This window comes from Mercenaria mercenaria, chromosome 16, assembly GCF_021730395.1.
Source record: "Mercenaria mercenaria strain notata chromosome 16, MADL_Memer_1, whole genome shotgun sequence".
Lineage (NCBI taxonomy): Eukaryota > Metazoa > Mollusca > Bivalvia > Venerida > Veneridae > Mercenaria > Mercenaria mercenaria.
The window spans coordinates 43,346,055-43,373,114 of NC_069376.1; the positions used below are offsets into that span (position 1 = coordinate 43,346,055).

The window sequence follows — 27,060 nt, forward strand, 5'->3', positions numbered from 1 at the left end:
TTGCTCACCTGTCACCAAAGTTTTGATGCACTTTCTCTATATCTCTATATCTCTGTAATTATTTGATGGATTTGTTTCAAACTTAATGTATTTATTTCTCATCACCACCCACATCATACTGCACAAGGGGTATAATGCTCACACCAATATTTCATGCATTATCCCCCTTTTTATATGTTTTTGGGCCATATATGTTGCCCGACTTGTCAGTATCGGCAGAATTATCTTGCCCTTCGGCGGCACGTGGAACTATCCCCGATGCACGTAAAATTTCTTCAAAGTCAATTGTAGAAGAATTATTTTTATCTCTTTCTTCAGACGAATTATCCTTAAATGACCGCCGCTGGATTTTATTTGCTTGTCGCCCTTGCACTTCTGTCCCCTTTCTCTTGCCATGGCGTATGCTTCTATCACGTGTTGATATTGTCTGCTTTTAATTTCGTTTCGAATGCAGTTTAAAGACCCACCACGACCTAGTGACCTACCTTTTTCACCCACAAAAACTTCATGAAAATCATTCTTAAAATACAGGTAATATACAGCTATACTAAAAGTTTTCAGGTGGAGAATTTAGCCTTTCCTGAATAAATGTTTGACAACTTCATCTGCAAACTGATTCAGTCAGTCTCCTTTCAGCATAGTTTAGAAAATATAGATGAATAACTATCTTACACTGTAGAAACAAAATGTGATCGAAATTTAACTAAATACTCTTGATTTCTGTACATTTTGCCACAATAATTCAATAAAATGTTAAGACATTACACACATTGTCTTGGCCTAACATATGTCACTGTCAATTTGTAACTAGATACTTTTTTATTTCTCATTTTCTTTATGCAAAGCTTGTATAATTACCATCATGGAAATACAAAATAATGCAGTTATTTTGTGGTGCCCCTTTAGGAAAGGGGCCCATTTATTAAAAACAAGGTTTTTATATATTTCTTATACCACATGATTTTAACTCCACGAAGTGCAGTAGGCTGTGAAATAAACATCTCGATTAAGGCCAGGCTTAAACGTTTATTAGTGTACATGTTCTTAATTTATATATACTTCGCCAGATCCCAGAATAAATGAGATTGAGTTTGAATCTGTATTATTTCGCAGTCAAAAGACATGATTAACCCTTACCATGCTAAATTTCTATAATGGACTGGTCCATCTTCCAATATGGGCAGTACCATTTATCATTTGAAGGGGTGTTTACTAAAAATTTACTGACTGAATAGTGAACAGTGCAGACCATGATCAGACTGCACAGATGTGCAGGCTGATCTTGGTCTGCACTGGTCGCAAAGGCAGAATCACTTGCCACCAGCAGGCTAAGGGTTAATGATTCTTGCATATTATTTATGGTCATCTTATTTACTAATTCTTGTTCAGCAGACAAAACTCTTTCAAATGATACCAAAAGAACATAGGGTCACCAGGTATAAAAATTTACCTATTTGTGGATCGGATACCTTAAATTCTTCTGTAAATGTTAGTCATGGATACACACCTGGCCATAGCCAATCCAATGAAACACATCCAGTTTGCTAATGTTTGTCATGGATGCCTGTCTAGTCATAGCCCATTAAGTCATCTTCCTCCAGTGCCATACATACCCAACTCAAAAGCAGCTGTTTTCCACATTTTTTTAAATACAAAAAAAAAGGCGCTGCGTTCAATAAACGCTTGATGCCCCCGGTGGCATCCTTGTCACAGCCCAAATGAGGTCAAGGTCAAACTGTGGTCCGGTGATGTCTGAAGATGAGGAATGGTCACGGGTTACATCTGCATTAGTATCAAGTCATTCTAGTTAGGGGTATTGATGCTAGACGAAACGGCCCCATTTGGTTAACCTCGTAAGGACGGACGACAGGTGGACAGGACAATCACTACATGCCTCCCGCATAAGTAGATGCTGGGGGGCATTAAAATTCTCAAGCACTGAGTCAAGGTCTTGCATAGCAATCGCATCAGCGTGTTGCTGTGTGACATTAAATTCCAAACATGATCAAATCTACTGATCATTATATAATGTTAGAAGTAAACAGGCTAGTACTGACCACAACACACTTATGCAAAGCCAGCTCCAGTTACTGAGTAAAACCTTTCTAATGACCGATGTGTGAAAACAAATGAAAGCTTTATACAACAATGTTACAGACCATGTTTGGGGGAATTCTGAGTTGACCCAGTATTGCTTACAAGGCGTTTCGCATATTTACCAAATAAGCAGGCATTCAGTATGAAAATTTTATTTGTACATATTCCATTCCCAAAAAACAATTTTCTTGCCAAATATAGTAAGTTACATATCACATTCAAATTCAAATCTGAGAAATTTCCATAAACACTTTTTTAAATACTGTATACAAATTAATATCTTATGAAAATGAATAAAGTTTATATTAAAAGCTTTTTTTTCTACAAAAATAATGTTTTTATTTTCACTTTTTTCATCAAACAGAGTCAAAAACTATAAAAGAGGCTATGAAAAAGATACTGCCTGCATTCTAGCAAAACATCATCATAAACAGGCAATTTCTCACAGACTTGTAAAAAAATCCATAATATCTTGAACAGAATCGTGTATAAGCAAAAAACAATAACAAGGGTTTTGAACAAAAATATGGTTAACAATTCATAAGTAGGCTTTAGACCAAGGAACAGGGCACACATATCTAGTATACTGTAAAATGTTTCATTTTGTGGTCATGAAATTTCATGGTTGTAAGGAAAATGGATATTTTGTTGATTTCAGGGTAAATGGAAAGGAACTTGTATGTATACACTGAAATTTAGTTTCATTGACAGAGGCAACTGCAAAGTCCAAGAAAATTTGTCCTTCACAAACATTAAAGATTTCACAGCACTCCTATTCAAATGGACTTTCCAAGCAAATGTTATGTATCTGCCATTATAAAAACTGTTGAAAAATAAACTGTACCTCATAAAACAATTAATATGTAACAATATAAACTTGACCACCTAACTTATGGCTGCCTTTTTTTCAGCAAAATATTGATACTCGATGACTTTACAGAAATATTTTACCGACAAAGTCATTTTGTGTGTCTATACTTTTTCTCTGATCTTTTTTCACATAATTAATTATAATCAAAATGGCAGTTTTTTTCAATCATACACAAGTGCATTCCCTGATGAAACAACATTTGTGGACAGTACCCTGTGTAGAAAAATGTTTTTTTTTCTCTCTCTTTTTATTTGGTTTTCAGTCACACTTATATACAACTGCCAGTCTTCTGTAAACCAGCTAGACAGTTCTCTAACATGAAACAATTCTACACCCCAAGAAAGGTTTCAAACCCACAACAGTGAGGTACAAATGATTCAAATGTCAACAACCTTAACTTGCAATAACTTGTAGCCCAACCCATTTGCTTTTGTTACTTATTATGTATATGTGCTATGTATTATGTGTTCAGAAGCAATAAAATATGATTAAATCAAAACAACCTTAACCACCTTCCAGTGAAGGCCCCATAGAAAAATTATAATTATCATTCAATTTCAATGTGTTTTACAGTTGGCATGGATCAACTCTTTAAAGATAATAAAAGGTCAATTATATCTTGCATTTTTGTTTTGCATTCTTATATGCATATACCTAATCTCTGAACCAAAAGTTACCTCAAATGTGGACAGAACTTTTACCAGATAGCCTGATTTTACATGGCCGTTCACAGACAAAAATATGAAAATGTTTTCTTAAAAGTCCTGTTGTTAATTCAGGGGCGTAGCGACGATTTGAGGATTGCGGCGGCAGAAGGGGTGGGTCTGGGAGGGGGTGCCCCCCTCCTATGAACGGGGTCCGGGGTGGCCCCGGGAAAATTTTGCATATAGCTAGAGTAAATGGTGCAATCTGGTGACTTCTTGAACTGCTCAGTATCTGTTGAACATACTCGTTTTTTTTTTCGAGTTTTCACCCCTAATTACAGTTTACTATGTTTAAGCACTGTAATGGCGGTACGATGTTAGATACGGACAATGTCTTGCCAGGGTAAAAGCAGTAATGTCTAAGTAGGGGATTGAGCACAAGACCCTGACTTAAAGGGGTAATCTAATCCTTATAGAATTTAGTCATTAAATGGCATTATAAAGGTAAAACGCAATTCATTGTTTTCTTTGAACCATTGAGGGTTGAATGAACGGACTTCAGGTTTCTTTTTAGCAAATGATCGATTTAGAAATGCAAAATTGCGAGGGTGATTAGCCTTTTATATTTTTATGTAGAAGCTGTAATACTTGTTAATTTAACTAGATCTGCAAAATTTATTAGGATTTTTCTACATTTGATGCGTTGAATTAAATCATTAGGATTGGTTTCTTTGATATTTCGAACAATATGTTTAAGTGTCAAAATATTTAATTTAATATATTTTATGAAAAGTAATCTAAAGATCCCAATTTGCGTTTGTGATTTACTCAAGATACTTACCTTTGTCGGCAGAATTTTAGACACAACATTAATTACAAGTGTCTATAATCTGTTCGGCAGTAAGCAATTAAATACGATTAACTTTCATTAATTCATGAATTGCCTATAATCCGAGTCTGCGGGGCGTGAAAATACAGCGACCTTGGTCGTTGCGGATTATCAATTTTGTACAATACCCTGTCACCAAGGTGATCTTGGAAGGTGTCAGCGATATGACAAAATTCTGTGTACATATCAGTCGCCGATGCACTTCATGATAAATGGAAGACCACTGTATTTATTTTCAATTATATTTTCTAGCCTTTTCAGAGATTTACGAGTTTGGCATTTTGCCGCTCCTGAAAATATTGGGGCGGCGGGTGCCGCCCCTGCCGCCCCAGCTCCTACGCCCTTGTAATTAAACACATGATGAAATTGCTTAAATCCACTTCTTCAATAAAGTTCTCTTTAATATTAGCCTTTTAACTCTTCAATATTTTCTAATCCATCATGGCTGCACCTTCACCCCCTGTAGCATCATCAGCAATGTGAAGGTCATCAAGCATTTCCTGGAGACTGATCTGTGGAATTCCCTCTTCATCTGTGTCATCTGTATCAATAGGAATCCTGTTCTTGTCTAAAAATAGAAACATAGAAGTTGCAACTTTTTACCTACATGATATGTAGAAGGACGGTCAATTTCATAAGGAACTGTTTCTTCTTTGTCAAGTTTAACATCACAATTACACAATTACAGGTCATACAGTGACTCTTCCAGCTTTTCATGATGAGGACGAACCCAGGTGCCCCCTGAACAGTATTTCAGGCACTGGCAGGCACCTGCGTAGAGTTTCTGTAAGCCACCTAAATGACTTCTTCACATGAAGGAATTCTACACCTAAACAAGGTTTGGAACCTAATAGTAGTGAGGTTTATGTCATGTAAAGTTGCTGACCTTAACCACTCATTCACATAGGCCCCAAAAAGATTTGTATATATATTTCAAAAATTATGTGTAAACATCACCATGTTTCAGTAGTTTTATATCTCAGCGAGACTGCATTTATAAATACATTATGCCCAAATTTTATTGATATTTAGTATTAAATGATATGCTAGTCAGATTGTCTGCACTATATCCAAGTCAAAAAGGCTATAAAATTAATGCAGATAATATCAATCTTTGCTGCTGTGGAATTATTAATATTCAGTGGGGACTAATGTTCATATATTTTATGGTTAAGTCAATCACTAGAACTTGAAAATTCCAACAAACAAGTAAAATTCCCATTCATTTTATATTCTGACAGAAATTCAAGAAATTCATTTTCCTTCAAAATAGCAACTTTGGTTAAAATTGCAAAATTTCACGCCCACAAATTTTTTTGTGGATGAAGTTCCTAAGTGCCAGGCAATATTTTAGGCGAGGACTGAAGTGGAACCACTGATCTTCTGGAAACCAATTTAACCACTGACCTCACATGGAACAGTTCTACAATCCCAAGCAAGTGAGGCCCCCTCCCCACTAATCACCACTGATTTGGCACTCAGATGGTCTCTAAACTGACTTAATACAGTGACAGCAAGATAGTTTAACTATAGAAAACGAGCCAGCGAACTATGAACAATACCTTTATAGATGTTGACATTTTGTCTGATTGTTGGATCTTCCTCCAGATCTTCCAAGAAATCTGTATACTCACTGAAAATATAGTTTCATAGTAGTAATTTTTTTCCATGATTGACTGAAATACAACATCTGATTACCCGTATATATATATGAACAAAGAGTTCAGTAGAATTCACAGATGATGCTCCCTTATTAAAGCACTTCATAAGCTGAAGTGTGATTTTGATTTAAAATAATTCAATTGTAACAACTGCATGAACATGAAAAATAAAGTTCATGCACACTGCACTTCCTTTAACTATGGTTTAAATTATCTGTGACTTTCAACACAATTCCTTTAGCATGCTGGGCACTATGCTCAACACAAGAAAAAATACGAATGATGCCAAATATTTTTTCAACAATCAAAAATATCTTACACGGTAAGCCACTGTAAAAATATTTATGTGTTGTTCATTCGTAGAAAAACAAATATTCTCTATCTATAAACTTAGACAAACATTCTCTATCTATAAACTTACTTCATGACTGAGTCACTGTCAAGGTTATGTAGTTCATCATTCAAGTGCTGAAGTTTCCACTTCCTGCGTCTATTACGTTTCTTCTTATCTGCATACACCTTCTTTACTATAACCTACAGAAAACAAGGTTGTTTTATATTCAACAGCTGTCAGATTTTTTTGTTAGATTTTTTACACAAACTTGAACAACAAGAGAATATTTCATTTTTCAATTAAGATAGCTTACAATATAAAACCTTCTTTGTTTTTGTTTGTTTTGAAGGGTTTAACGTCACACTGGCATACTTATTGCTCATATGGTGACTTTCTGCGTTTGATGGTGGAGGAAGACCCCAGCAGGCACCCTGGTAGAACCAACAACCATCTGTAACCAAGCTCTATGGCTTCCTGACATGACAGAATTCTACCTACAGCATTAAGGGGCAAGTGATTTGAAGACAGCAACCTTTACCACTCCAAGGAGGCCCATTCCAATTATATTACCATATTGACTCTTAGCACTTGCTCTCCAGTAAGTCTATCTTTACCAAAAGTTGTGGTAAATATTCCAATGAGTGTCTTTTAAACATGGAGATAATCTATCTTAGTCTCAATAAAATTGTATACAATGAAACACCTATTCCTCTAGCATAGATGACTGGAGCAATACAGCTGACTCAAAAGATCTAAGTGGTCCTCGGCCAGTAACCTTACATTGTCAATATATGGATCACTGAAAGCACTATATAACTTATCCATTATACCCTTCCCCTTATAACTTCTAGCTATAACTGTTTTACTAATAATGCTAACAATTTTAGCACTTAAAATGCCTACAAGTGCCTGAAAAATTTGTATCAATGAACAACTAGAGATGCTTCTGAGAAAAGCACATGTCTCCCACAAATGTCCCATTGAAAAATATTTCTCTCGATGGCTTTGATGAGTGGACACCATTGAAAAAAGTCTAGTTTCTCTCGATGGCTTGATGAGTGGACCCAATCAGTAATTCAAGGGCCATAATTCACAAGCGCCTGGGCGGATTTGGCTAGTTATCGAACTTGGCCGAGGTCTTATGGTCAAACACATTTTGCTCAAGTTTGGTGAAGATCGGATGAGAAATGTTGGACTTAGAGTGCGGACAAGCAGTAGCAAACTGTTAAACTTACCACATCAGGAAGTTTTTCTTCTTTCAACTTCTCAATGTGTTCATTGTTAAGGTTAGCATTCAACATGTCAAACCTACAAGACAGAAGCATGGAGTGTCAGGAGAGTATTTAACAGTTTACAAAGTGAAAGACTGCTTTTTCTATCATTGGTGGATCAAGCACTTGAACTTACACAAGCAATTCATATTATCCCCAGCTGATTTTCTAAAATTTTCTCTTTTCTGGGTCATCTGAAACTTTGGATAACTTCAGACTTGTTCCTTTTCTGCGTCAAGCGATCCTTGTTTTACTGTGTAACGTACTTGGCAGTGAAAAGAACATCTAAAAGTACCGTCACCAACTACATTATGTAAATTCATATCATGCTTGCCTTGTCATATGACAAGTAAATGTAAGAAAAATGGGCTTATAAAAAGAACATCCTTACATATAGGAGAGATCGTGTTTGTAAACAAATCCATTGTATTTTCTATTTTTAGAACTGATAAGACAAAGACCGGGTGGGCAGACGCCAAGCGTCCATGTTTTTTGTAAACAGTGATGTTTTTCTAACGGCTTAAACTTTCTTAAAACACAAATAATATCAATAATTTTTTGATCAATGGAAAGTGTATAAAACAAGCAATTTATTTATTACTTTTGATTATAATTTCAAAATTAAATGGCCGTTATTAAAATCTTATGTCATTTAAAATGGTTATTCATTTTAAAAAGATATTTAAATGGGAAAATATGAAAATCGTAAGCATTTCAAAACTTTTTGAATTTTTAAAATCCATAAATGAGCAAAAAAGTTATTAAAAATTAAAAATTCAGATCCCATACACAAACGATGTAAAAACATTTGTTTTACCCACCACCAGATAAACAGGTATTTATGCGTGACGTCATGGCGATCTCTCCTATAGGACATCAAATGATCATAAATTATGTTTAAGGTATTGGATCCATAATAGAGTATCTCCTTTTTGAAGAGTATTCAATTCCTACCATAAGCCTACTTTGACAGCAATTTTCAGGGGGGCGTATGTTCAAGCCCCACTGGGGCCAAATTTTTTTTCCATATTTTCCTTTATTTCTAGTAAGTTTTTACTTCTTTCAATACTTATTATGGATGTATCAAACAAAAGTGGAAAATTTTCATTTTATAAGCGATTTCTTGCTGCTCAAAGTGAATTTACCTCAGAATCAGGAATGGTAAATATAGAAATCTTTAGAAATACTGAGTTACATGAGGTAAAAGTTCTCTAATTTGCTTGCTTTCATTCTTTAGATTACATACTGTGGAAGAAATGCAGGTAGGTTTACTTCTGCCCCAAGGTTGGTTATTTTTTAATGAAGTGAGCAAAATTCAAAACAGACCCAAAGGATTCGACCTTAATTTTTCAATGTTGGAGATAGAATTCTGTCTCATTAAATCTGTTTACTTGAGGCAGCCTAGAAAAAATGATATTTACAGTTATAATTTGTGTTTTATAATTGTTTAACAATAGTTTGATGTTTCTTTTATCAAAATTAATGCTGTAATGAATTATCTGCAAACATTTTAGATAGTGGCCATCACATTGAAATTTGTCTTTACTTGAGCTTGAGGAAATACCATTATTTTACAAAATTTACAAAAAACGGCACGGTAAAAGTTGCTTAAAAGTTGCAACATAGTGCGAAACATGGTCAGCTATAAGAATATACCAAGCAACTGCTATTTTTTAAACATTACTATTAGGGGTCAAATACTTTAAAACAACTTTATTTCTTCAGAAATGTCAACCTGGTTCAAATCTTGCATTTTCAGGAAACCATAAAAATATGCAATGAACAACTGAGTTTACAATATTTACCCAAGGACAGTATCCTCAGCATTGAGGAGATGCCCTATATGTGTTCTATAGAAAAACTTCTGGTACAATATTTACCCGAGGACAGTATCCCCAGCATTCAGCAGATGCCCTATATGTGTTCTACAGAAAAACTTCTGGTACAATATTTACCCGAGGACAGTATCCCCAGCATTCAGCAGATGCCCTATATGTGTTCTTCAGAAAAACTTCTGGTACAATATTTACCCGAGGACAGTATCCCCAGCATTCAGCAGATGCCCTATATGTGTTCTTCAGAAAAACTTCTGGTACAATATTTACCCGAGGACAGTATCCCCAGCATTCAGCAGATGCCCTATATGTGTTCTACAGAAAAACGTCTGGTACAATATTTACCCAAGGACAATATCCCCAGCATTGAGCAGATGCCCTATATGTGTTCTTTAGAAAAACTACTGGTACAATATTTACTTGAGGACAGTATCCCCAGCACTGAGCAGATGCCCTATAAGTCTTCTACAGAAAAACTTCTGGTACAATATTTACCCGAGGACAGTATCCCCAGCATTCAGCAGATGCCCTATAAGTCTTCTACAGAAAAACTTCTGGTACAATATTTACCCTAGGACAGTATCCCCAGCATTCAGCAAATGCCCTATATGTGTTCTATAGAAAAACTTCTGGTACAATATTTACCCGAGGACAGTATCCCCTGCATTCAGCAGATGACCTATATGTGTTCTACAGAAATACTGCTGGTCATTTACACCTAGGTCACTCATTCTGGACACCCACACATCAGCTAACACATGCTGCAACATAGAACATATGAAAGGTGAAGACACTAAAACTTTCATGTTTAAATATTTCAACAGTTTTCTGTTTTCTTTCAATGATATAATTACTGTGTTGATCTAAAGGGGTTTGTTTCCTAATGAATATCATTATATCCGAATTTTACCATTAACACTACACAACATGTTTCCATACTTTAATAAAATTATATAATAAGACCCATAATCATATTTGGTAACATATGTTTTAAGCATTGTTGATGACTTCTAGATGATAGTGCAAGATTTCATATTAATTAAAAAATATTGCAGCTAAAAAAGCTGACCACAGTTTGAAGCAAATACCTTGAATCGTTATTTTATGATCAGGACAGTGAATAATTATGATGGACAGATTTGACCTTGCTATAACCAGGACTTTGACCTGCTGACCTTATTCATGTGCTCTACACATTGTCTAACCACTACCTGCCTATATAAGTTTCAATCCATTCCAATTATTGGGTACTGAAATACCAGCTTACATACAAAACCTTACCAAAAATTTTTAAGTCGAAAAAGGGGCATACTTTTGTAAAACAAGAGCTGTCGGAGGACAGCAACGCTCGACTTCAACAGCCTTGTCGCTTGAATGAATACGAAAGTCGAAAAAGGGGCATAATTTAATAAACAAGAGTGCCAGAATGTCACAATATACGCCACAGCAAATTTCTTTACTCTAGCACCTGTATTTGCAGATGTAATTTTCATTTTGTGGTTGTTTAGTAATCATTGTAATTCTTTTGTTTTTCTAAGTCCACAAAAAAACTCCTTACCAGGTAGAGATACCTTAAAATACACCTAAAATTAGAAAGTAACAACTATGTTGTACCACAGAAAAGTGGTCTTGGTTTTTCCCTACGGTCAATTATAAAAGTTACAATATAAGTTATTTATAGAAACAACTAAGGGAAGTTAATCTTTAAAAAAAAAAAAAAAAAAAAAAAAAAAAAAATCCAAAAAAAGAATTGTAAGTCCACACAAAAATCCTTACCAGGTAGTGATTGGTCAAAATACACCTCAAAATTGATTGTAACATGCATGTTGTACTACAAAAGAGTGGTCTCGATTTTTCCCTACCTCTAGTAATGAAAAAGTTACAATATAAGCTATTTATAGTAACAACAAAGGGAAGTAATTCTAAAGAAGGGAACTGTGCATGACACTTCGTCTCATGATGGTGTATAATTGTGCCAAGTTACATCAAAATCCCTCTATGCATGAAGAAGAAATGCTCCGGACAGTCATTCTTGTATCTGACCTTTGGCCTCTAAATGTGACCTTGACCTTAGACCTAGGGACCTGGTTCTTGCGCATGACACTCCGTCTTGTGGTGGTGAACATTTGTGCCAAGTTATATCAAAATCCCTCAATGCATGAAGATGAAATGCTCCGGACAAAGTTTTCATTTTTGTATCCTTTGACCTCTAAGTGTGACCTTGACCTTAGACCTAGGGACCTGGTTCTTGCGCATGACACTCCGTCTCATGATGATGAACAATTGTGCCAACTTTCATCAAAATCCCTCTATGCATGAAGAAGATATGCTCCGGACAAAGTTTTCATTCTTGTATCCTTTGACCTCTAAGTGCAACCTTGACCTTAAACCTAGGGACCTGGTTCTTGCGCATGACATTCCGTCTCATGATGATAAACAATTGTGCCAACTTTCATCAAAATCCCTCTATGCATGAAGAAGATATGCTCCGGACAAAGTCCTACTTGAATTTGACCTTTGACCTCTAAGTGTGACCTTGACCTTAGACCTAGGGACCTGGTTCTTGCGCATGACACTCCGTCTCATGATGGTGAACAACTGTGCCAAGTTTCATCAAAATCCCTCCATGCATGTAGAAGATATGCTCCGGACAAGGTCTGTGGACGCCGCCCGCCCGCCCGCCAGGGGCGTTCCCATAATACGTCTCGTTTTTCAAACGGGCGTATAAAAAGTAAAAACGGGTAATGGAACCTGCATAGTGCTTATCAGCTAAAGACAGTGGACAAGTGTGTGAAGTTTCAATCCATTTCCATTAGTGGGTACTGAGATACCAGCTTACATTTAAGAATTTAACCCAAAACTCCTAAGTTGAAAAAGGGGCATAATTTTGTAAATGCGAAGTTGAGTTATTGACCCTTTGCACTGCGTGTCATATCATGACAGTGAACTAGTGTGTGAAGTTTCAATCCTTTCCCATTAGTGGATACTGAGATACCAGCTTACATACAAAAACTTAACCAAAAATTTCTATGTTGAAAAAGGGGCATAATTTTGTAAAAAAGTGAAATAAAGTTATGGGACCTGCTTTGTGCATGTCAGATCATGACAGTGAACAAGTGTGTGAAGTTTCAATCCATTCCCATTAGTGAGTACTGAGATACCAGCTTACATACAAAACCATAACCAAAAAATTCTAAGTCGAAAAAGGGGCATAATTTTGTAAAAAGGCAAAATAGAGTTATGGAACCTGTGCCATGTAAGTCAGTTTATCACAGTAAATAAGTCACACTTAGAGGTCAATCCATTCCCACAAGTGGTTACTGAGATTCCAGCTTACATACAAAACCTTACCAAAAATTTCTAAGTCCAAAAAGGGGCATAATTTTGTAAAAAAGCAAAATAGAGTTATGGAACCTGTGCAATGTAAGTCAGTTTTTCACAGTGAATATGTGTGTGAAGTTTCAATCCATTCCCACAAGTGGTTGCTGAGATACCAGCTTACATACAAAAACTTAACCAAATCGGGACGCGGATGCTGACGCATGGGCGTGTTCAATAGCTCTACTATTCTATGAATAGTCAAGCTAAAAACAAAATAGAGTTATGGAACCTGTGCAATGTAAGTCAGTTTATCACAGTGAATAAGTGTATGAAGTTTCAATCCATTTCCACAAGTGGTTACTGAGATACCATCTTACATACAAGAACTTAACCAAATCGGGACGCGACGCACTGGCGAGTCCAATAGCTCTACCTATTCTTTGAATAGTTGAGCTAAAAATAGACAAGGAAAATACAATATACCTACCCTCTGTGAAGTCTGTCCTTGGACTACAGGTTTGTCCTTATCCAGGACAATGTCCACCTGCATCACCATATATTCAATCAGCTGTTTGGGGGAACACAGAGATACAAAGGGGGACCTCCAGTAGGCCTGACCACTCACTTCCGCAACTGTCAATGTAATTATGAATGTATGAACTTCAGTATATAACAAGAGCTGTCCGTAAAACAGCCCCCTCCACTATTTGGCGATTTGACAGTAAAATGAATTTATATCTCAATAAGAGACCTCTACTTTAAAAGGAAGATACACCAAGATATAAAAAGACCCTACTACTCAGAGGGGTTAAAGGTCAAGTATGGAAGGGGTTATGATGATGATGGTAAAGATATATTTTGAGTTTCAAGTCATTATCTTGTATAGTACCAAAGTTAATGTTATGTCCAGAAAACTAAGTTTGTCAAAAAATATAAGTATGAAAGGGGCATAATTTGGTCAAAAATACAAATTAGAGTTATGATGATTATAAAGAAATATTTTTAATTTCAAGTCATTATCTTTTAAAGTACCAAAAATATGTCTATAACAAGAGTGCCAGAATGTCACAATACACGCCCGACACAGCAAATTTCTTTACACTAGCACCTGTATTTGCAAATGGAATTTTAATTTTGTAGTTGTTTACAATGTTTTTTTTTTTTTAGAAATTATTGTAATTCTTTTATTTTTCTAAGTCCACAAAAAAAATTACCAGGTAGAGATACCTTAAAATACACCCAAAATTTAAAAGTAACATCAATGTTGTACCACAGAAAAGTGGTCTTGGTTTTTCCCTACGGTCAATTATAAAAAAGTTACAATGTAAGTTATTTATAGTAACAACTAAGGGAAGTTAATCTTTATAGAAAAAAAAAATAAAGAAAAAAGAAAAAAAAAATTGCAAGTCCGTACAAAAATCCTTACCAGGTAGAGATAGCTCAAAATACACCTCAGAATTGGATGTAACATGCATGTTGTACTACAGAAAAGTGGTCTCGATTTTTCCCTACGACTAGTAATGAAATAGTTACAATATAAGCTATTTATAGTAATAACAAAGGGAAGTAATTCAAAAGAAGGGACCAGTGCATGACACTACGTCTCATGATGGTGTACAATTGTGCTAAGTTACATCAAAATCCCTCCATGCATGAAGAATAAATGCTCCGGACAGTCATTCTTGTATCTGACCTTTGGCCTCTGTGACCTTGACCTTAGATCTAGGGACCTGGTTCTTGCGCATGACACTCTGTCTCATGCTTGTGAACATTTGTGCCAAGTTATATCAAAATCCCTCAATGCATGAAGAAGAAATGCTCCGGACAAAGTTTTCATTCTTGTATCGTTGACCTCCAAGTGTGACCTTGACCTTAGACCTAGGGACCTGGTTCTTGCGCATGACACTCCATCTCATGATGGTGAATAATTGTGCCAAGCTACATCAAAGTCCTTTCATGCATGAAGAAGATATGCTCCGGACAAAGTTTTCATTCTTGTATCCTTTGACCTCTAAGTGTGACCTTGACCTTAGATGTAGGGACTTGGTTCTTGTGCATGACACTCCGCCTCGTGATGGTGAACATTTGTGCTAAGTTATATCAAAATCCCTTCATGCATGAAGAAGAAATGCTCCGGACAAAGTTTTCATTCTTGTATCCTTTGACCTCTATGTGTGACATTAACCATAGACCTAGGGACCTGGTTCTTGCGCATGACACTCCGTCTCATGATGGTGAACAACTGTGCCAAGTTTCATCAAAATCTCTCCACGCATGTAGAAGATATGCTCCGGACAAAGTCTGTGGATGCTGCCCGCCAGCCCGCCCATCCACCCGCCAGGGGCGTTCCCATAATATTTTCCGTTTTTCAAACGGGCGTATAAAAAAAGCTTTCAAAAAAATTAACATGAAAATAATTCCAAGTATAACACCTTGGTGACCTTGACCCTAGGTATAATGGGCCCAGCCCATCATCAATTTTTGACTGAGTTAACCCCTAGTACCAAACAGTTTTAAATAATGCATTTTGTACAGTATTCTCAAGCTGGAAGAACAGTGCAGGGGTGGCAAAATCAATTGTCCACCTTGCCAAGATTGTTCCACAGCCCATGCAGACAAACAGAATTTCACCATATTGTACCACATAACCATTATATAGACAACCAGAAAATAGCCCTTGATGAAATTGACAAGTAAGTCAATATCAGATTTTGCCACCCCTGTAGTGTCATAGAACTTTCATTCTTTCAAAAATATTTGTGTAAAATTATCTTGAAATTGGGCCTGCTGTTTCTGACACCTCCTGTTTCTGACGCGAATATTTTTAAAGTTTCCACTACATATGTAAAGGGCACCTGGTGGCCATGTTTTTTGACTAATCAGAATAATCTGAATAATATTGCTAGAGGGTCAAACAAGGACCATTTGTGTGAAATTATTTCTATATTAAGCCAGCTGTTCAGATTTCCTTTGATGATTTTATCATTTTAACTCTAGTGGCCCCTTAGTAGCACTGAACAATTTTGGAACCACCCAGGGAACATCCAGGCCAAGTTTCATCAATTTCCATCAAATGGTTTCAGTTGAGATGTTGACTGAAGAATAGTGTGGACGGACGTATGGGTGAGCTTAAAAAACACAAAGCCTTATTAAACAAGAGCTCTGCCAAGTGGGGCAATATACACCCAAAAGGTTACATCAGAGGAGGATGGGAGCAAACTTTAAAGAACTTGACCATGAAGCCCAGAGAACATGAATAATAAAGGGAAGAAATTCTGAATGTGGCGAACATTTGTGCCAAGTTTTTTTAAAATCCTTTAAGCAGTTCAAGAGTTACAGAACAGACACGAAATTGCTAATGGACAGACAGGCGTCATAACATAATACATCCCTTCGGGCGTATAATAAACAGTGACAAAAGAAATAGAAGACTTACCTTTAAGTGTGTTTGGATCAATCAAATGTACGGTTTGAGTGACTTTGTAACATACACAAATTGGATTAATATTTCCTAGTGAAGCTGCCAACTTCTTTGGAAGACATACAATATTGTCCTGGAAACACACAAAAAATGATAAAATGGGCTTTCAATATATATATATATATATCTTTTATCTTCTCATTGCTTGAAATTAACATATACTAAATGAAATTTCAAGTGTCTTTCAGTGATATGAAAAGTTTATAGTAAATACACTTGTACTTCAGTATCTCTACCTGTACTGTTTCTAACACATTTTTTTTCTGATTGTCTCTGGTTTATTGAAATATTATGTGGGATTATATCCTTACCGTTGAATGCGTTACTCATTGTAATATATATAAAATGATGACAAAGAAGGTATGTTTTATAGTTAAATGAGTTACCTACCTTACATACAGGCACTATGGTAACAGAGAAAGTATGTTTGTAGTTGAATGTATTATTACGGATATCATGTGATATCAACTCTTGGGCCATCTGATGTCTGAAAATAAAGAAATGTCAAATAAACATTTACCCCAGCCTAGGATTATTACTACTGTAAAATCATTTAATTTTGTGGGCATCAAATTTCGTGGTTTTGGTCAAAATGGCAATTTCGTGGGGATACGAATTCGTGGATTTCAAATTTTGAATATAAAATGAACGGAAATTTTACTTTTTTGTTGGGATTAAATTTTGTGGATTGACTCAACCACGAAATCCACGAAAATTAGTCCCCCATGAATATTAATGGTTTCACAGTATTTTACATTAAGTTCATTCTGTAAGAACTTGTTTAACCAGACAAGACATGATTATTTGGTACAGTGAAACACACATCACTGGAGCATCGATGGTTGGGTTACGAGGGCTGGAAAGCCCCAAGCCATTTTCTTTAGGTTTCTGTGTCTGAAACCCTGAAAAACCTGAGCATTTTGTTCTCCCCCTCTTGACTTTGAAGTATCCGTGATTTACTCTAACTCATGTTTACATCAAACTTCATTTCACTGCATTATTTAAAATACTACCTTCCCCTCCACTCCACAAAGGAATAATCCAAGATGCTCTTTTCTTGAGTATTAATTAAAGCACAGGTAAACACCTGTAAGGACATACTCAGCACAGGCTAGCCAGACAGCTACCTCATATGCCAGAGATTCTTCAACCTGTGCATGGCTCAAACCCTATAGTTTAGTCGGGCAAGTCATTCAGTTAGCTATATCAACCAGTTAGACATGGAAGCCCCTTTCACTTAATAGCCTAAAAGTCTACAATTCTGAAAACAAAATTCCTCATCTGCAATTTAGTGCCCCACAAAAGGATCATACTTTTTTTTCAAGTAATACTTTTTGCTTAAATAAAAAAATTAATAATGGAGCTAGATGGTCGGTTTAAGTCTGACATTCATAACTGTACCAATAAAACATAACCATTATGAAAGATACATACTTGCACGGGACAACAGCATTCAGAAATTCCACCATCTTCTTCGCATCGTCTTTCTTTGTATAAAAGAAATCTAACCCATCTAGAATGAAAGTTCAAAATGTCTTTCAATACTATTATACTCTCTACTCTACCAATCATATTCTTACTACATTCTACTTCAAACCCTAACATTTTAAGTTTCTTTATGAATTACAAAGTTGTAAAATATTCTAACATAACCAGATTTGCTTCCCTATTATACAAAGATGACTGAACGTGTGATAATAGTATGTAACAAAATCACTGTTCATACATCACAATTATTTTGCCATTGTGACAAAGCTATACAATGAAAACAAGTATGACACAAAATGGGCAAATTTCTGACATTTTGTTCTAATTTCCACCTGTCTTAAGCAGCTATGTTTTGTCACTCCCTTGGCTGGCTGCCTAACACAGGTTTGACTGTATAATTACTACAGCAGGATTTCAGAAGACTTGTCCTGGTACCTTTAATGAAATGCAGTCAATGCAAATACATCACATCCTGAATCTCATCTACAGGACACAAGACACAGAATAGAAAGTTTTATTATATATCTTACTATAATAAGTAACAAAACTGCTAAAGACAGAATTCTATAATCAACGCCAAATAACTGGAAAAGGGGCAATATAGCCTGAAGCAGGCAAGATAACGGTTAATTCGTCCACCAGGGATAAGCGACATCATTTTTCACATAATTTCACCATATATCATTGCAATCAATAACTTGTTAACGTCCATTTGTGTGTGTGTGTGTGTGTGTGTGTGTGTGTTTGGGTTTATCGTCTTTTTCAACAATTTTTCAGTCATATAAACAACGGCGTCAACTTGTAGCAGCGAGCACAATGCCCAACTTTACAGTGCTGCCTCACTGGAATATCACGCCATAGACACGTGACATGATACCCCACCCAGTCACATTATACTGACATCGGGCTGACCAGTCCTAGCACTATCCCCTTAATGCTGAGCGCCAAGCAAGGAAGCTGCCAGTACCATTTTTTTTACATCTTTGGTATGACGCGGCCGGGGATCAAACCCACAACCTCCCGCACTCGAAGGGGATGCTCTACCACTAGGCTACTCCTTTGGATAAGATTAACTGATTCAAGCAATCAAATAAATTAATTGTTATTATGTTTAGGTATATAATAAACAACTCATTAAAAGACAATTACTTTCCTTACATCGTAATTATCATTCCCTAACCTATACTGACACTAAGGGCTATGCCCTTGTGCAAATATAGGTGTGATCCTGCTAATAACCACTTCTGGCCCGCCACTGCCGTTTAATACTTATCATGCTGGATACGATTGCAGTCTGATCACGATCTGCACTGTTTGCCATTCAGTCAGTATCTTTTTGGTTAGCACCTCTTTTAACAGTTAATTGTACTCTCCAAATTGAAAGATGGACAAATTCATTATTGAAATTTAGCAGGGTAAGGGTTAATTAATGTATAAAAAGACTGCATGCCTACCATGAGCAGGTTTAATGTTGACTGTGTTCCAATGAGCTTTATGTTTCAGAATCAGCTGTTCCAGGTAGAAAAATGTCTTCTTGTGATCTGTCTACAATAACATATGAACATTTTTCATAAGTAACTAGGGTCATCACAGAATTTGAATGACTTTCTGTCCAGTTTGCGATTTAATTTTCAGGTGAAGCTCTTATAAAAAATCATTATAAAATAGGATTTTTTAAAAGTTCAATCCACAAACTATGAGGAGTAAACTACATAATTAACTTTCCATTTCCTTTTGACTATTTCAAAAAATTTTGTTCACTTGAACATGCAGTACCTGTGGAAATTTGTTCAGAATATCTCAAGTTTGGACCTTTCATATCTTACTTGGTCAAATTTACTGGTCAAACAATCATTAATGCAACAATATTTTCTAAAGATGTATTAAAGTTACTTGCACCCATCTAAAAACACATAATGTTCAACCTATAGTAACTGTTGCTTTTTGTGAATATCTGAAATCAGAGGTACACAGGTAGTAAATATCTAACCAACTGTAGCCATTTTAACAAAATATCAAACTTCACCTACTTACAGATGTTTAAGCCCTAAAACTGAATTTTTTAGGTGTAAAAAAGTCATGAGGTGTAACGAATATTCACAGCTGAATCATGCAACAGATAGAGATCTGACTTTCACATCAGAATTGCATAAATTTGTACTGTACATATTTATATCTATGATATACTGACACTGATAAAAACAGCATCTGCCGACCTTGGCATTTGTTCTGATAACTTTGGCAGCTGGAGGCCTTACAAATTTCCAGTTACAGATTTGAACCCATTTCTAGTCTTGAGGTCACTGTGAACTGTATTTTGAACCTACGGACTCCCAAAACCATTGGGGTCAACTATGTAACTAATCAGCCTATGAAGATTAACAGCTCAATTCAAATGTTCTCTGCATGAACAGAAACCAGACAGTCTACTAATGGTCTGATAGAATGATAAAAAAAAATCTCAAAACACAAAAAGTTTAACATGTCTTAACAGTCACCTGTATTCAACAACCACTTGTCTTAAACAAACTTGTTTAATTCTATCTTGTCTTAAGCAGTCACCTGCCTTATGCAGCCAGACTGTGTCATTCCCTTGTCTGGCTGCTAACTAGAGGTTTAACGATACCCAATATTCATCAATGGATGGCATTAACACACCTTGATCATTTTTTCAATATTATGAATCTTGAATGACAGTAAGAAATATTATACATGTAGAAATAACCTTTTGTCTTATCTGTACAACAGCTCTCCAGAAATCCTTAGCTTCCACTCTGTGACAATCATCACACTGATGGTTAGTCACTGTAAACTCTACAACAAATACCTGCTGTAAAACTGCCCCATTCATTACCTGAAAATATTCACAATTCTCTTGTTTTGTATCAAGCTGACCTGCCTAGGGCAGTAAACATTTGATTCAACCATATTTGTAAAATTCTGTTATGTCAGCAAGATAATAAAGTCAGTTTCTGGAACACTGATATTTATGTACGAAAAAAATTTAAGTTTCTCTAATGAAATTTGTGCAACACTTCAGTCCACTCTTTCTTTTAATGTAAACAGCAAAGGGCATTTAGAATTGGGAAGTTGTATGTTTGATTCCCTGGCACTATGACAGAAGACAGTATGTCTGAAATCATGTTTGTCCTCTCCCTTAATATATGCGGGGAAGTTGTCAGTTACTTGCAGTGAACAAGTCAGCACTCAAGCAATACAAAATCCTGAGACATTGGTTATTGGCAAATAAATTGCTGGTTATTGCAGGTCAGCTTTTCCAAATATCAGACCAGAGAAGCAAATGGTTTTCTACAAATAAACTGGTCCATAATACATCACTGTTTAAAAGTCTATACTTGTGAGATGAAATATTTGGGAAATGAGTGATAAATCCAAAACTGATTACTTACTTCAGGCATGAAAAATTTAAAGGGAAATGAGTGATATGTCTAAGGGAAATAAGTAACACAAACAATTACTACCAGCATACCTCTTTTTGTATGGTAAGTTTCACTTTAATTCTCATGGAATGAGGTTCAGTCCATACAAAGCCAGCATCTATTAATCTGACCTACAAACAGAAAACATCCTCATCAGAAACCTAATGAAGAGTTTTTACATCTGGTTACCAAAAACTACTTGTACATCTTATTGAAATTTTGTTTATTTCTATGATATATTTTTAACAAACATTCTAAAAATCAAATGAATTACTAATCGAAACAAATAAAAACTTGTTTTTTTGAAATAGAGTTCTGCAATAAAAGCCTTCAAAACAATGCAATATGTCTGTTGTCTGTCCAACCACAAAATAACACTGATGTCATGTCAAATGTTAAAGTATCTCAAACAGTCTATCAAAGAAATTACTTATTTCAGTAAAGAACTGTTTTTAAGTCAGGTTATCCTTAAAAGTTGTGTTATTCTTTGATAATGTGTACTACACATTAACTGAAACTGTAAATGTTTAGAGCTTATTTTTATAACCATTCACCTGTAGTCTTAAGCATCTGGGAAAACTCCATAATGCAGAAATACAACTTACTTTATTTAGCCCTTTGATCTTTTTCAGACATATTGACAGAAGTTCCCGTGATTCAAGTTGTGCCAGGATCCAGTGATCTGGAGGCTGCTGATACCTACAAATTTATCACAAGAAAATTGAAACATCAATGTACAAAAATAAATAAAATCTGCAAAGGCAGAATCAATCGTGTCCAGCATGATAAAGGTTATAGTTTGCAAAAATTTTCCTTGTTTCCTTGCCATAAAACTTTGTTGTAATAAAGCCTAAAATTAAGCCAGATCTAGTGTTATACAAAACTATTCCACTTTATCTTCAATATTGAGCTTTTTTTAAATTTTCTTTTTCTACCTTTCTTTAGTGTGTAAGACTTCAAACTGTCCTGTGTTTGGAACATGGTGGGGGTAAGAGTGAGGTTGGGTGCGCACCGGTTTAAGCTCCCCAGTGGTGTTTTTGCCACTGACCATTCCAAGGCGGTGCCCCACTGTGTTCCTTTGTTTGTTCGTTTTGTCCTCATGTGTTGGCTTTGTGTGTGTGTGTGTGTTTGTTGTGTGCACATCTGCGTGCTGTGGGTTTCGTTTTGGGTAGGCTGCGTTTTTGGTACGTGGCATTCCGTTTGATATTTGTCTTTGTTTTTTTAAGAATTTTTTCTGTTCTACATCAATTTACAATATAACTTTATACTAAACTATCCATCAATATGCACAATTTATTTTTAACAAAACGAAAATCTGTTTACCTCTCACACTTTCGGCAGAAGTACAACACAGCCTGTTTGGGTATTCCTTCAGTGATGTCAACCTCTGACCTTAGACAAGCTACACACATATTGGTTGGATTGGGCTCTATTTGTGTACCACATTGACAACACAATCTGAAATGAATTTTTTGTTATAATCATTAATTGGTATGACCCTGAAAAAAAAAATCTAATAATTATTGCAACATGGAAATCTAAAAGGAATGCCAATCAATTTTTATAAACATGCAAATTCCTTAGATCAGTATGAATTGTAATTTATCTCAAAATTATTTAAAGTTGACATAATTCTGTCTGATTCTAAAAATCTTATAATGTCTACTTCAATAAAAGGACTATAACCACGTACATAACGTCTCTCAGTTTCTTGGCACAGTGTATTCAGTTGTCCTGAATATGAACTCGCTGATTTTTGCTAAATCAAGGTCGATTTTTTGCATGTTTGGCAAGTATTTAAACTGAAAAGCATAAACTCAGTGTAAGCACTAAACAGCCTCTAAATCAAATGTCTTCTTTCTGATCACTCGACAAATATTGAGGTCAGCGAAATTGAAAGTACACTTTGGCAGGTGGCAGTAAAATGACGTAATTTTAAGACTGGTTTGCATATTGTTGTGAACAATACCAATCAGTGACTTTGACGTTATTGGATCAGTCTAATCTCGCGTGCACATGTATGTGTAAACATTTCCCTGCGGGTACGATTAAAGGTTAATTGTTTGCTGATTGTGACAGTAGATGGTAAGATAATTAAAGCCAACTATTAAATTTATGTTTGAAGAATAAATTATTGATTTCTGGGCTACACGATATGGAGTTTTAAGGTAGCCCGGCAGGCACGCTCTGAAAAAATTTAATAGCCCAACAGAATTTTCTGGTAGTTCCCGGGCTACGGACATGGGATTTCTGAAACCCTACATTGCAGTTGTCACCTGATCAGGGTACTCTTTTTTTTTTGAAAGCCAACAGGTGGTATAGAATCGATATTTAATGACCTTATCTGAGAACTTAACTTGTAAGGTTTGTTTTTTATAAACTTATTGAAAATGGCTATGTTTATGATTAAATTAGATTCATAAATATGCAAAATTTTGATCTTGATTTACAAAAATAACCACGTGCTCTGAACTTCTGCCTGACTTCACTGATCAGTTTCCCATGAGAGATTGTGCGAGATGTTGCGGTTTGACACTGGTAAGTTAACCAAATGGGGTTTCGCCATAACTTATTTGATGCGACCATCAGAAAGTAAGAACAGGGTTAGTTATGTTTGCCAGACTTAGCCTTACTCATCTGGCTTATCGGGATGACTTATTTTATGATTGGATATTTTATAGTTGTCATGCCTTACCCATATCTGCATTTTACTGTTTGGAAAACGAAGACATTAAAAAAAAAAAGTCATAATATACCGGTCAGACTTACTTGCTTTAATAAATTTAACATTATAATAATATTCATGTAGAAACTTCAAATTGGTTGAATTTAATTCATAATTTTAAATAAGAGACTAAATCTTCAAAAATATGATGTGACAGGGGCGATGAGATATCTACCCTGACACCGGTTTCAATAAACAACAGACTGCCACTTTCACTAAATTGCAGAAACAAAACACAAAATATACATTCAAAAAATGTCAGCGAGGCAAGTTTATGCTTTAATGACAACATAAATTCATTTTCAGAAATGTAATTATTAAAAAATCTTTGTACATGTACCAGAAAACATTCCCAACGAATTTCAGTTGGGGATTTCCTTTCCTAACAGAAATATGCAGAATACGCTTGGACGTGACTGAGACAGCGACAGTCAAAAGTTATCACGCTGTCGCGAAACAACCTATTATTTGCACAGACACTTGGGGGTCAGCACCCCTCCCCCTCCCAGGCCGCCCCTGACAACCCTCAGTCAATATATTTTCGTTTTTTAAAACAAACTGAGCACATGTCTCCATCATCCAACAACTTCTGTTACCATTTCAACATGTTTGAAAAATTCCTATACTCTATCAAATGCTCAAAAAAAACACAAGACAACTTACTTCGCCATGTAAACACGATTTTCTTGTCCAAGGAATAGGAGAATAGATCCCAGCTTGATGTTGCGCAGTCAAATTTACTACACAAAGCCGGGACACAGACGATATCGTTAGCGGTTCAAATAAAAATACTTGCTAAGAAAATCAACTGCTGTGATGGGCGAGATAGTACAGACGCTGGTTCTGTTAATATCTTTTTGGGCAGGGCCGCCGCTGCGCTCCGCGCTTTGGGCATTCTTTTTTTTTTTTTTTAATGTAATATTTTCATTTTCTTTTTAACAATATATTCTCAAGATGAAAAAAAATATTTAAAAAAAAAGATCGCACATGACGCGGAGCGAACCCGCGGCCCTGCCCAAAAATAAACTCACAGTACCAGCATCTGTACTCTCTCTGACATCGCGGCAGATGGCGTCGTAAGCGAGTATTTTCATTTTAACGCAAGGGCGTAGGAGCTGGGGCGACAGGGGCGGCGCCCGCCGCCCCAATATTTCGTGGAACGGCGAAATGCCGAACTCGTAAATTTCTGTAAAGGCTAGAAAATACATTGGTCTTCCATTTATCATGAAGTGCATCGGCGACTGATATGTACACAGAATTTTGTCATATCGCTGACACCTTTCTAGATCACCTTGGTGACAGGGTATTGTGTAAAATCGATAATCCGCAACGACCAAGGCCGCAGTATTTTCACGCCCAGCAGACTCGGATTATAGCTAGGCGATGCATTAATTAATAAAAGTTAATCGTATTTAATTGCTTACTGCCGAACAGATTATAGACACTTGTAATTAATGTTGTGTCTCAAATTCTGCCGACAAAGGTAAGTATCTTGAGTAAATCACAAACGCAAATCGGGATCTTTAGATGACTTTTCATAAAATATATTAAATTAAATATTTTGACACTTAAACATATTGTTCGAAATATCAACATAGTCGGTTCAAAAGCACCTAGAGTGCTTATGTTGTATTGTTACTTGTCTTGCCAACTCAAAATAAAATTTATCTTATCTTATCTTATCAAAGAAACCAATCTTAATGATTAAATTCAATGCATCAAATGTAGAGAAATCCTCATAGATTTTGCAGATCTAGTTAAATTAACAAGTATTACAGCTTCTACATAAAAATATAAAAGGCTAATTACCCTCGCAATTTTGAATTTCCAAATCGATCGTTTGGTAATAAGAACCCTGAAGTCCGTTTATTCAACCCTCAATGGTTCAAAGAAAACAATGAATTGCGTTTTACCTTTATAATGCCATTTAATGACTAAAATGCTATAAGGATTAGATTACCCCTTTAATTCAGGGTCTTGTGCTCGATCCCCTACTTAGACATTACTGGTTTTACCCTGGCAAGACATTGTCCGTATCTAACATCGTACTTCCATTATGTACAGTGTTTAAACACAGTAAACTAATTAGGGGTGAAAACTCGAAAAAAAACGAGTATGTTCAACACAGATACTGAGCAGTCCAAGAAGTTGCCAGACTGCACCATTTACTCTAGCTATATGCAAAATTTTCCCGGGGCCACCCCAGACCCCGTTCATACGAGGGGGACACCCCCTCCAAAACCCACCCCCTCTGCCGCCCCAATACTCAAATCGTCCCTACGCCCCTGCACTAACGATATCATCTGTGTACCGGCTCTGTGTAGTAAATTTGACTGCGCAACATCAAGCTGGGATCTATTCTCCTATTCCTTGGACAATTAAAATTAAGTTATTTTGTGTTGAAAACGCTCGGAGTAAGTTGCATGTCTTTAGTTTTTCTGAGCATTGATAGTTTATGGGAGATTTTATAAACAAATTGAAATGGTAACAAAAGTTGTTGTATGATCAAGACATGTGCTCAGTTTGATTTAAAAGGCGAAATAAATTGGCTGAAGGTTGGCAGGGGTGGATTGGGAGGGGGGACAGGTTCTGACCCCCAAGTGTCTGTGATTATTTGGACTAGACAGAACTAGACTAGCCAGAGAATATGAGAAAACAACTTGTGTAATCAATGGTTGTCTAGCATCCTGGATCCTCTCTAAGTCTATTGACTGGAACCCTAGCCACTAGTCCTTATGAAACTGGAATTATGTATAATCTAAATGGTGGGTTTACACCTTTCTTTCCCCACCCACTCAGTTCCTATGTAAATGAAGACGATAAAAGTTTTATAAGTCACTCATATTTGTTTAGATAATACTTCTCACTTACATTAAACCAACAGTTTGATTCTGTGGCTGCGACAGGAAATCCATACTTGTTTTTTTACAAAATAACAAAGAGTAAAATTTTGACAGATTGCAACATGTGAGTCCGTGTTGTGTAAGTCTATCTGCGCGGTCG

General features: G+C 36.0%; 1 protein-coding gene across 5 annotated transcripts; it reads right to left on the reverse strand.

Annotated features, from left to right (window-relative positions):
* Positions 1 to 2,233: 2,233 nt before the first annotated feature.
* LOC123539785 (60S ribosomal export protein NMD3-like) lies at positions 2,234 to 27,060 on the reverse strand. 5 transcript variants are annotated; one of them, XM_053526869.1, is made up of 17 exons: positions 26,929 to 27,060; positions 22,656 to 22,790; positions 21,938 to 22,031; positions 21,383 to 21,463; positions 20,618 to 20,746; positions 19,347 to 19,437; positions 17,839 to 17,917; positions 16,795 to 16,891; positions 16,360 to 16,477; positions 13,411 to 13,556; positions 10,282 to 10,363; positions 9,648 to 9,681; positions 7,732 to 7,804; positions 6,584 to 6,696; positions 6,064 to 6,134; positions 3,472 to 5,069; positions 2,234 to 3,360 (listed from the first exon to the last, which is right to left on the reverse strand). In XM_053526869.1, exons 1-16 carry the CDS (start codon positions 26,970 to 26,972, stop codon positions 4,933 to 4,935), a joined length of 1,524 nt encoding a protein of 507 aa, XP_053382844.1. In that variant the 5' UTR covers positions 26,973 to 27,060; the 3' UTR covers positions 2,234 to 3,360; positions 3,472 to 4,932. The 5 variants fall into 5 exon arrangements, with proteins under 5 accessions (XP_053382844.1, XP_053382846.1, XP_053382847.1 ...); XM_053526871.1 differs by lacking the exon at positions 9,648 to 9,681 and adding an exon at positions 9,798 to 9,831; XM_053526872.1 differs by lacking the exon at positions 9,648 to 9,681 and adding an exon at positions 9,873 to 9,906.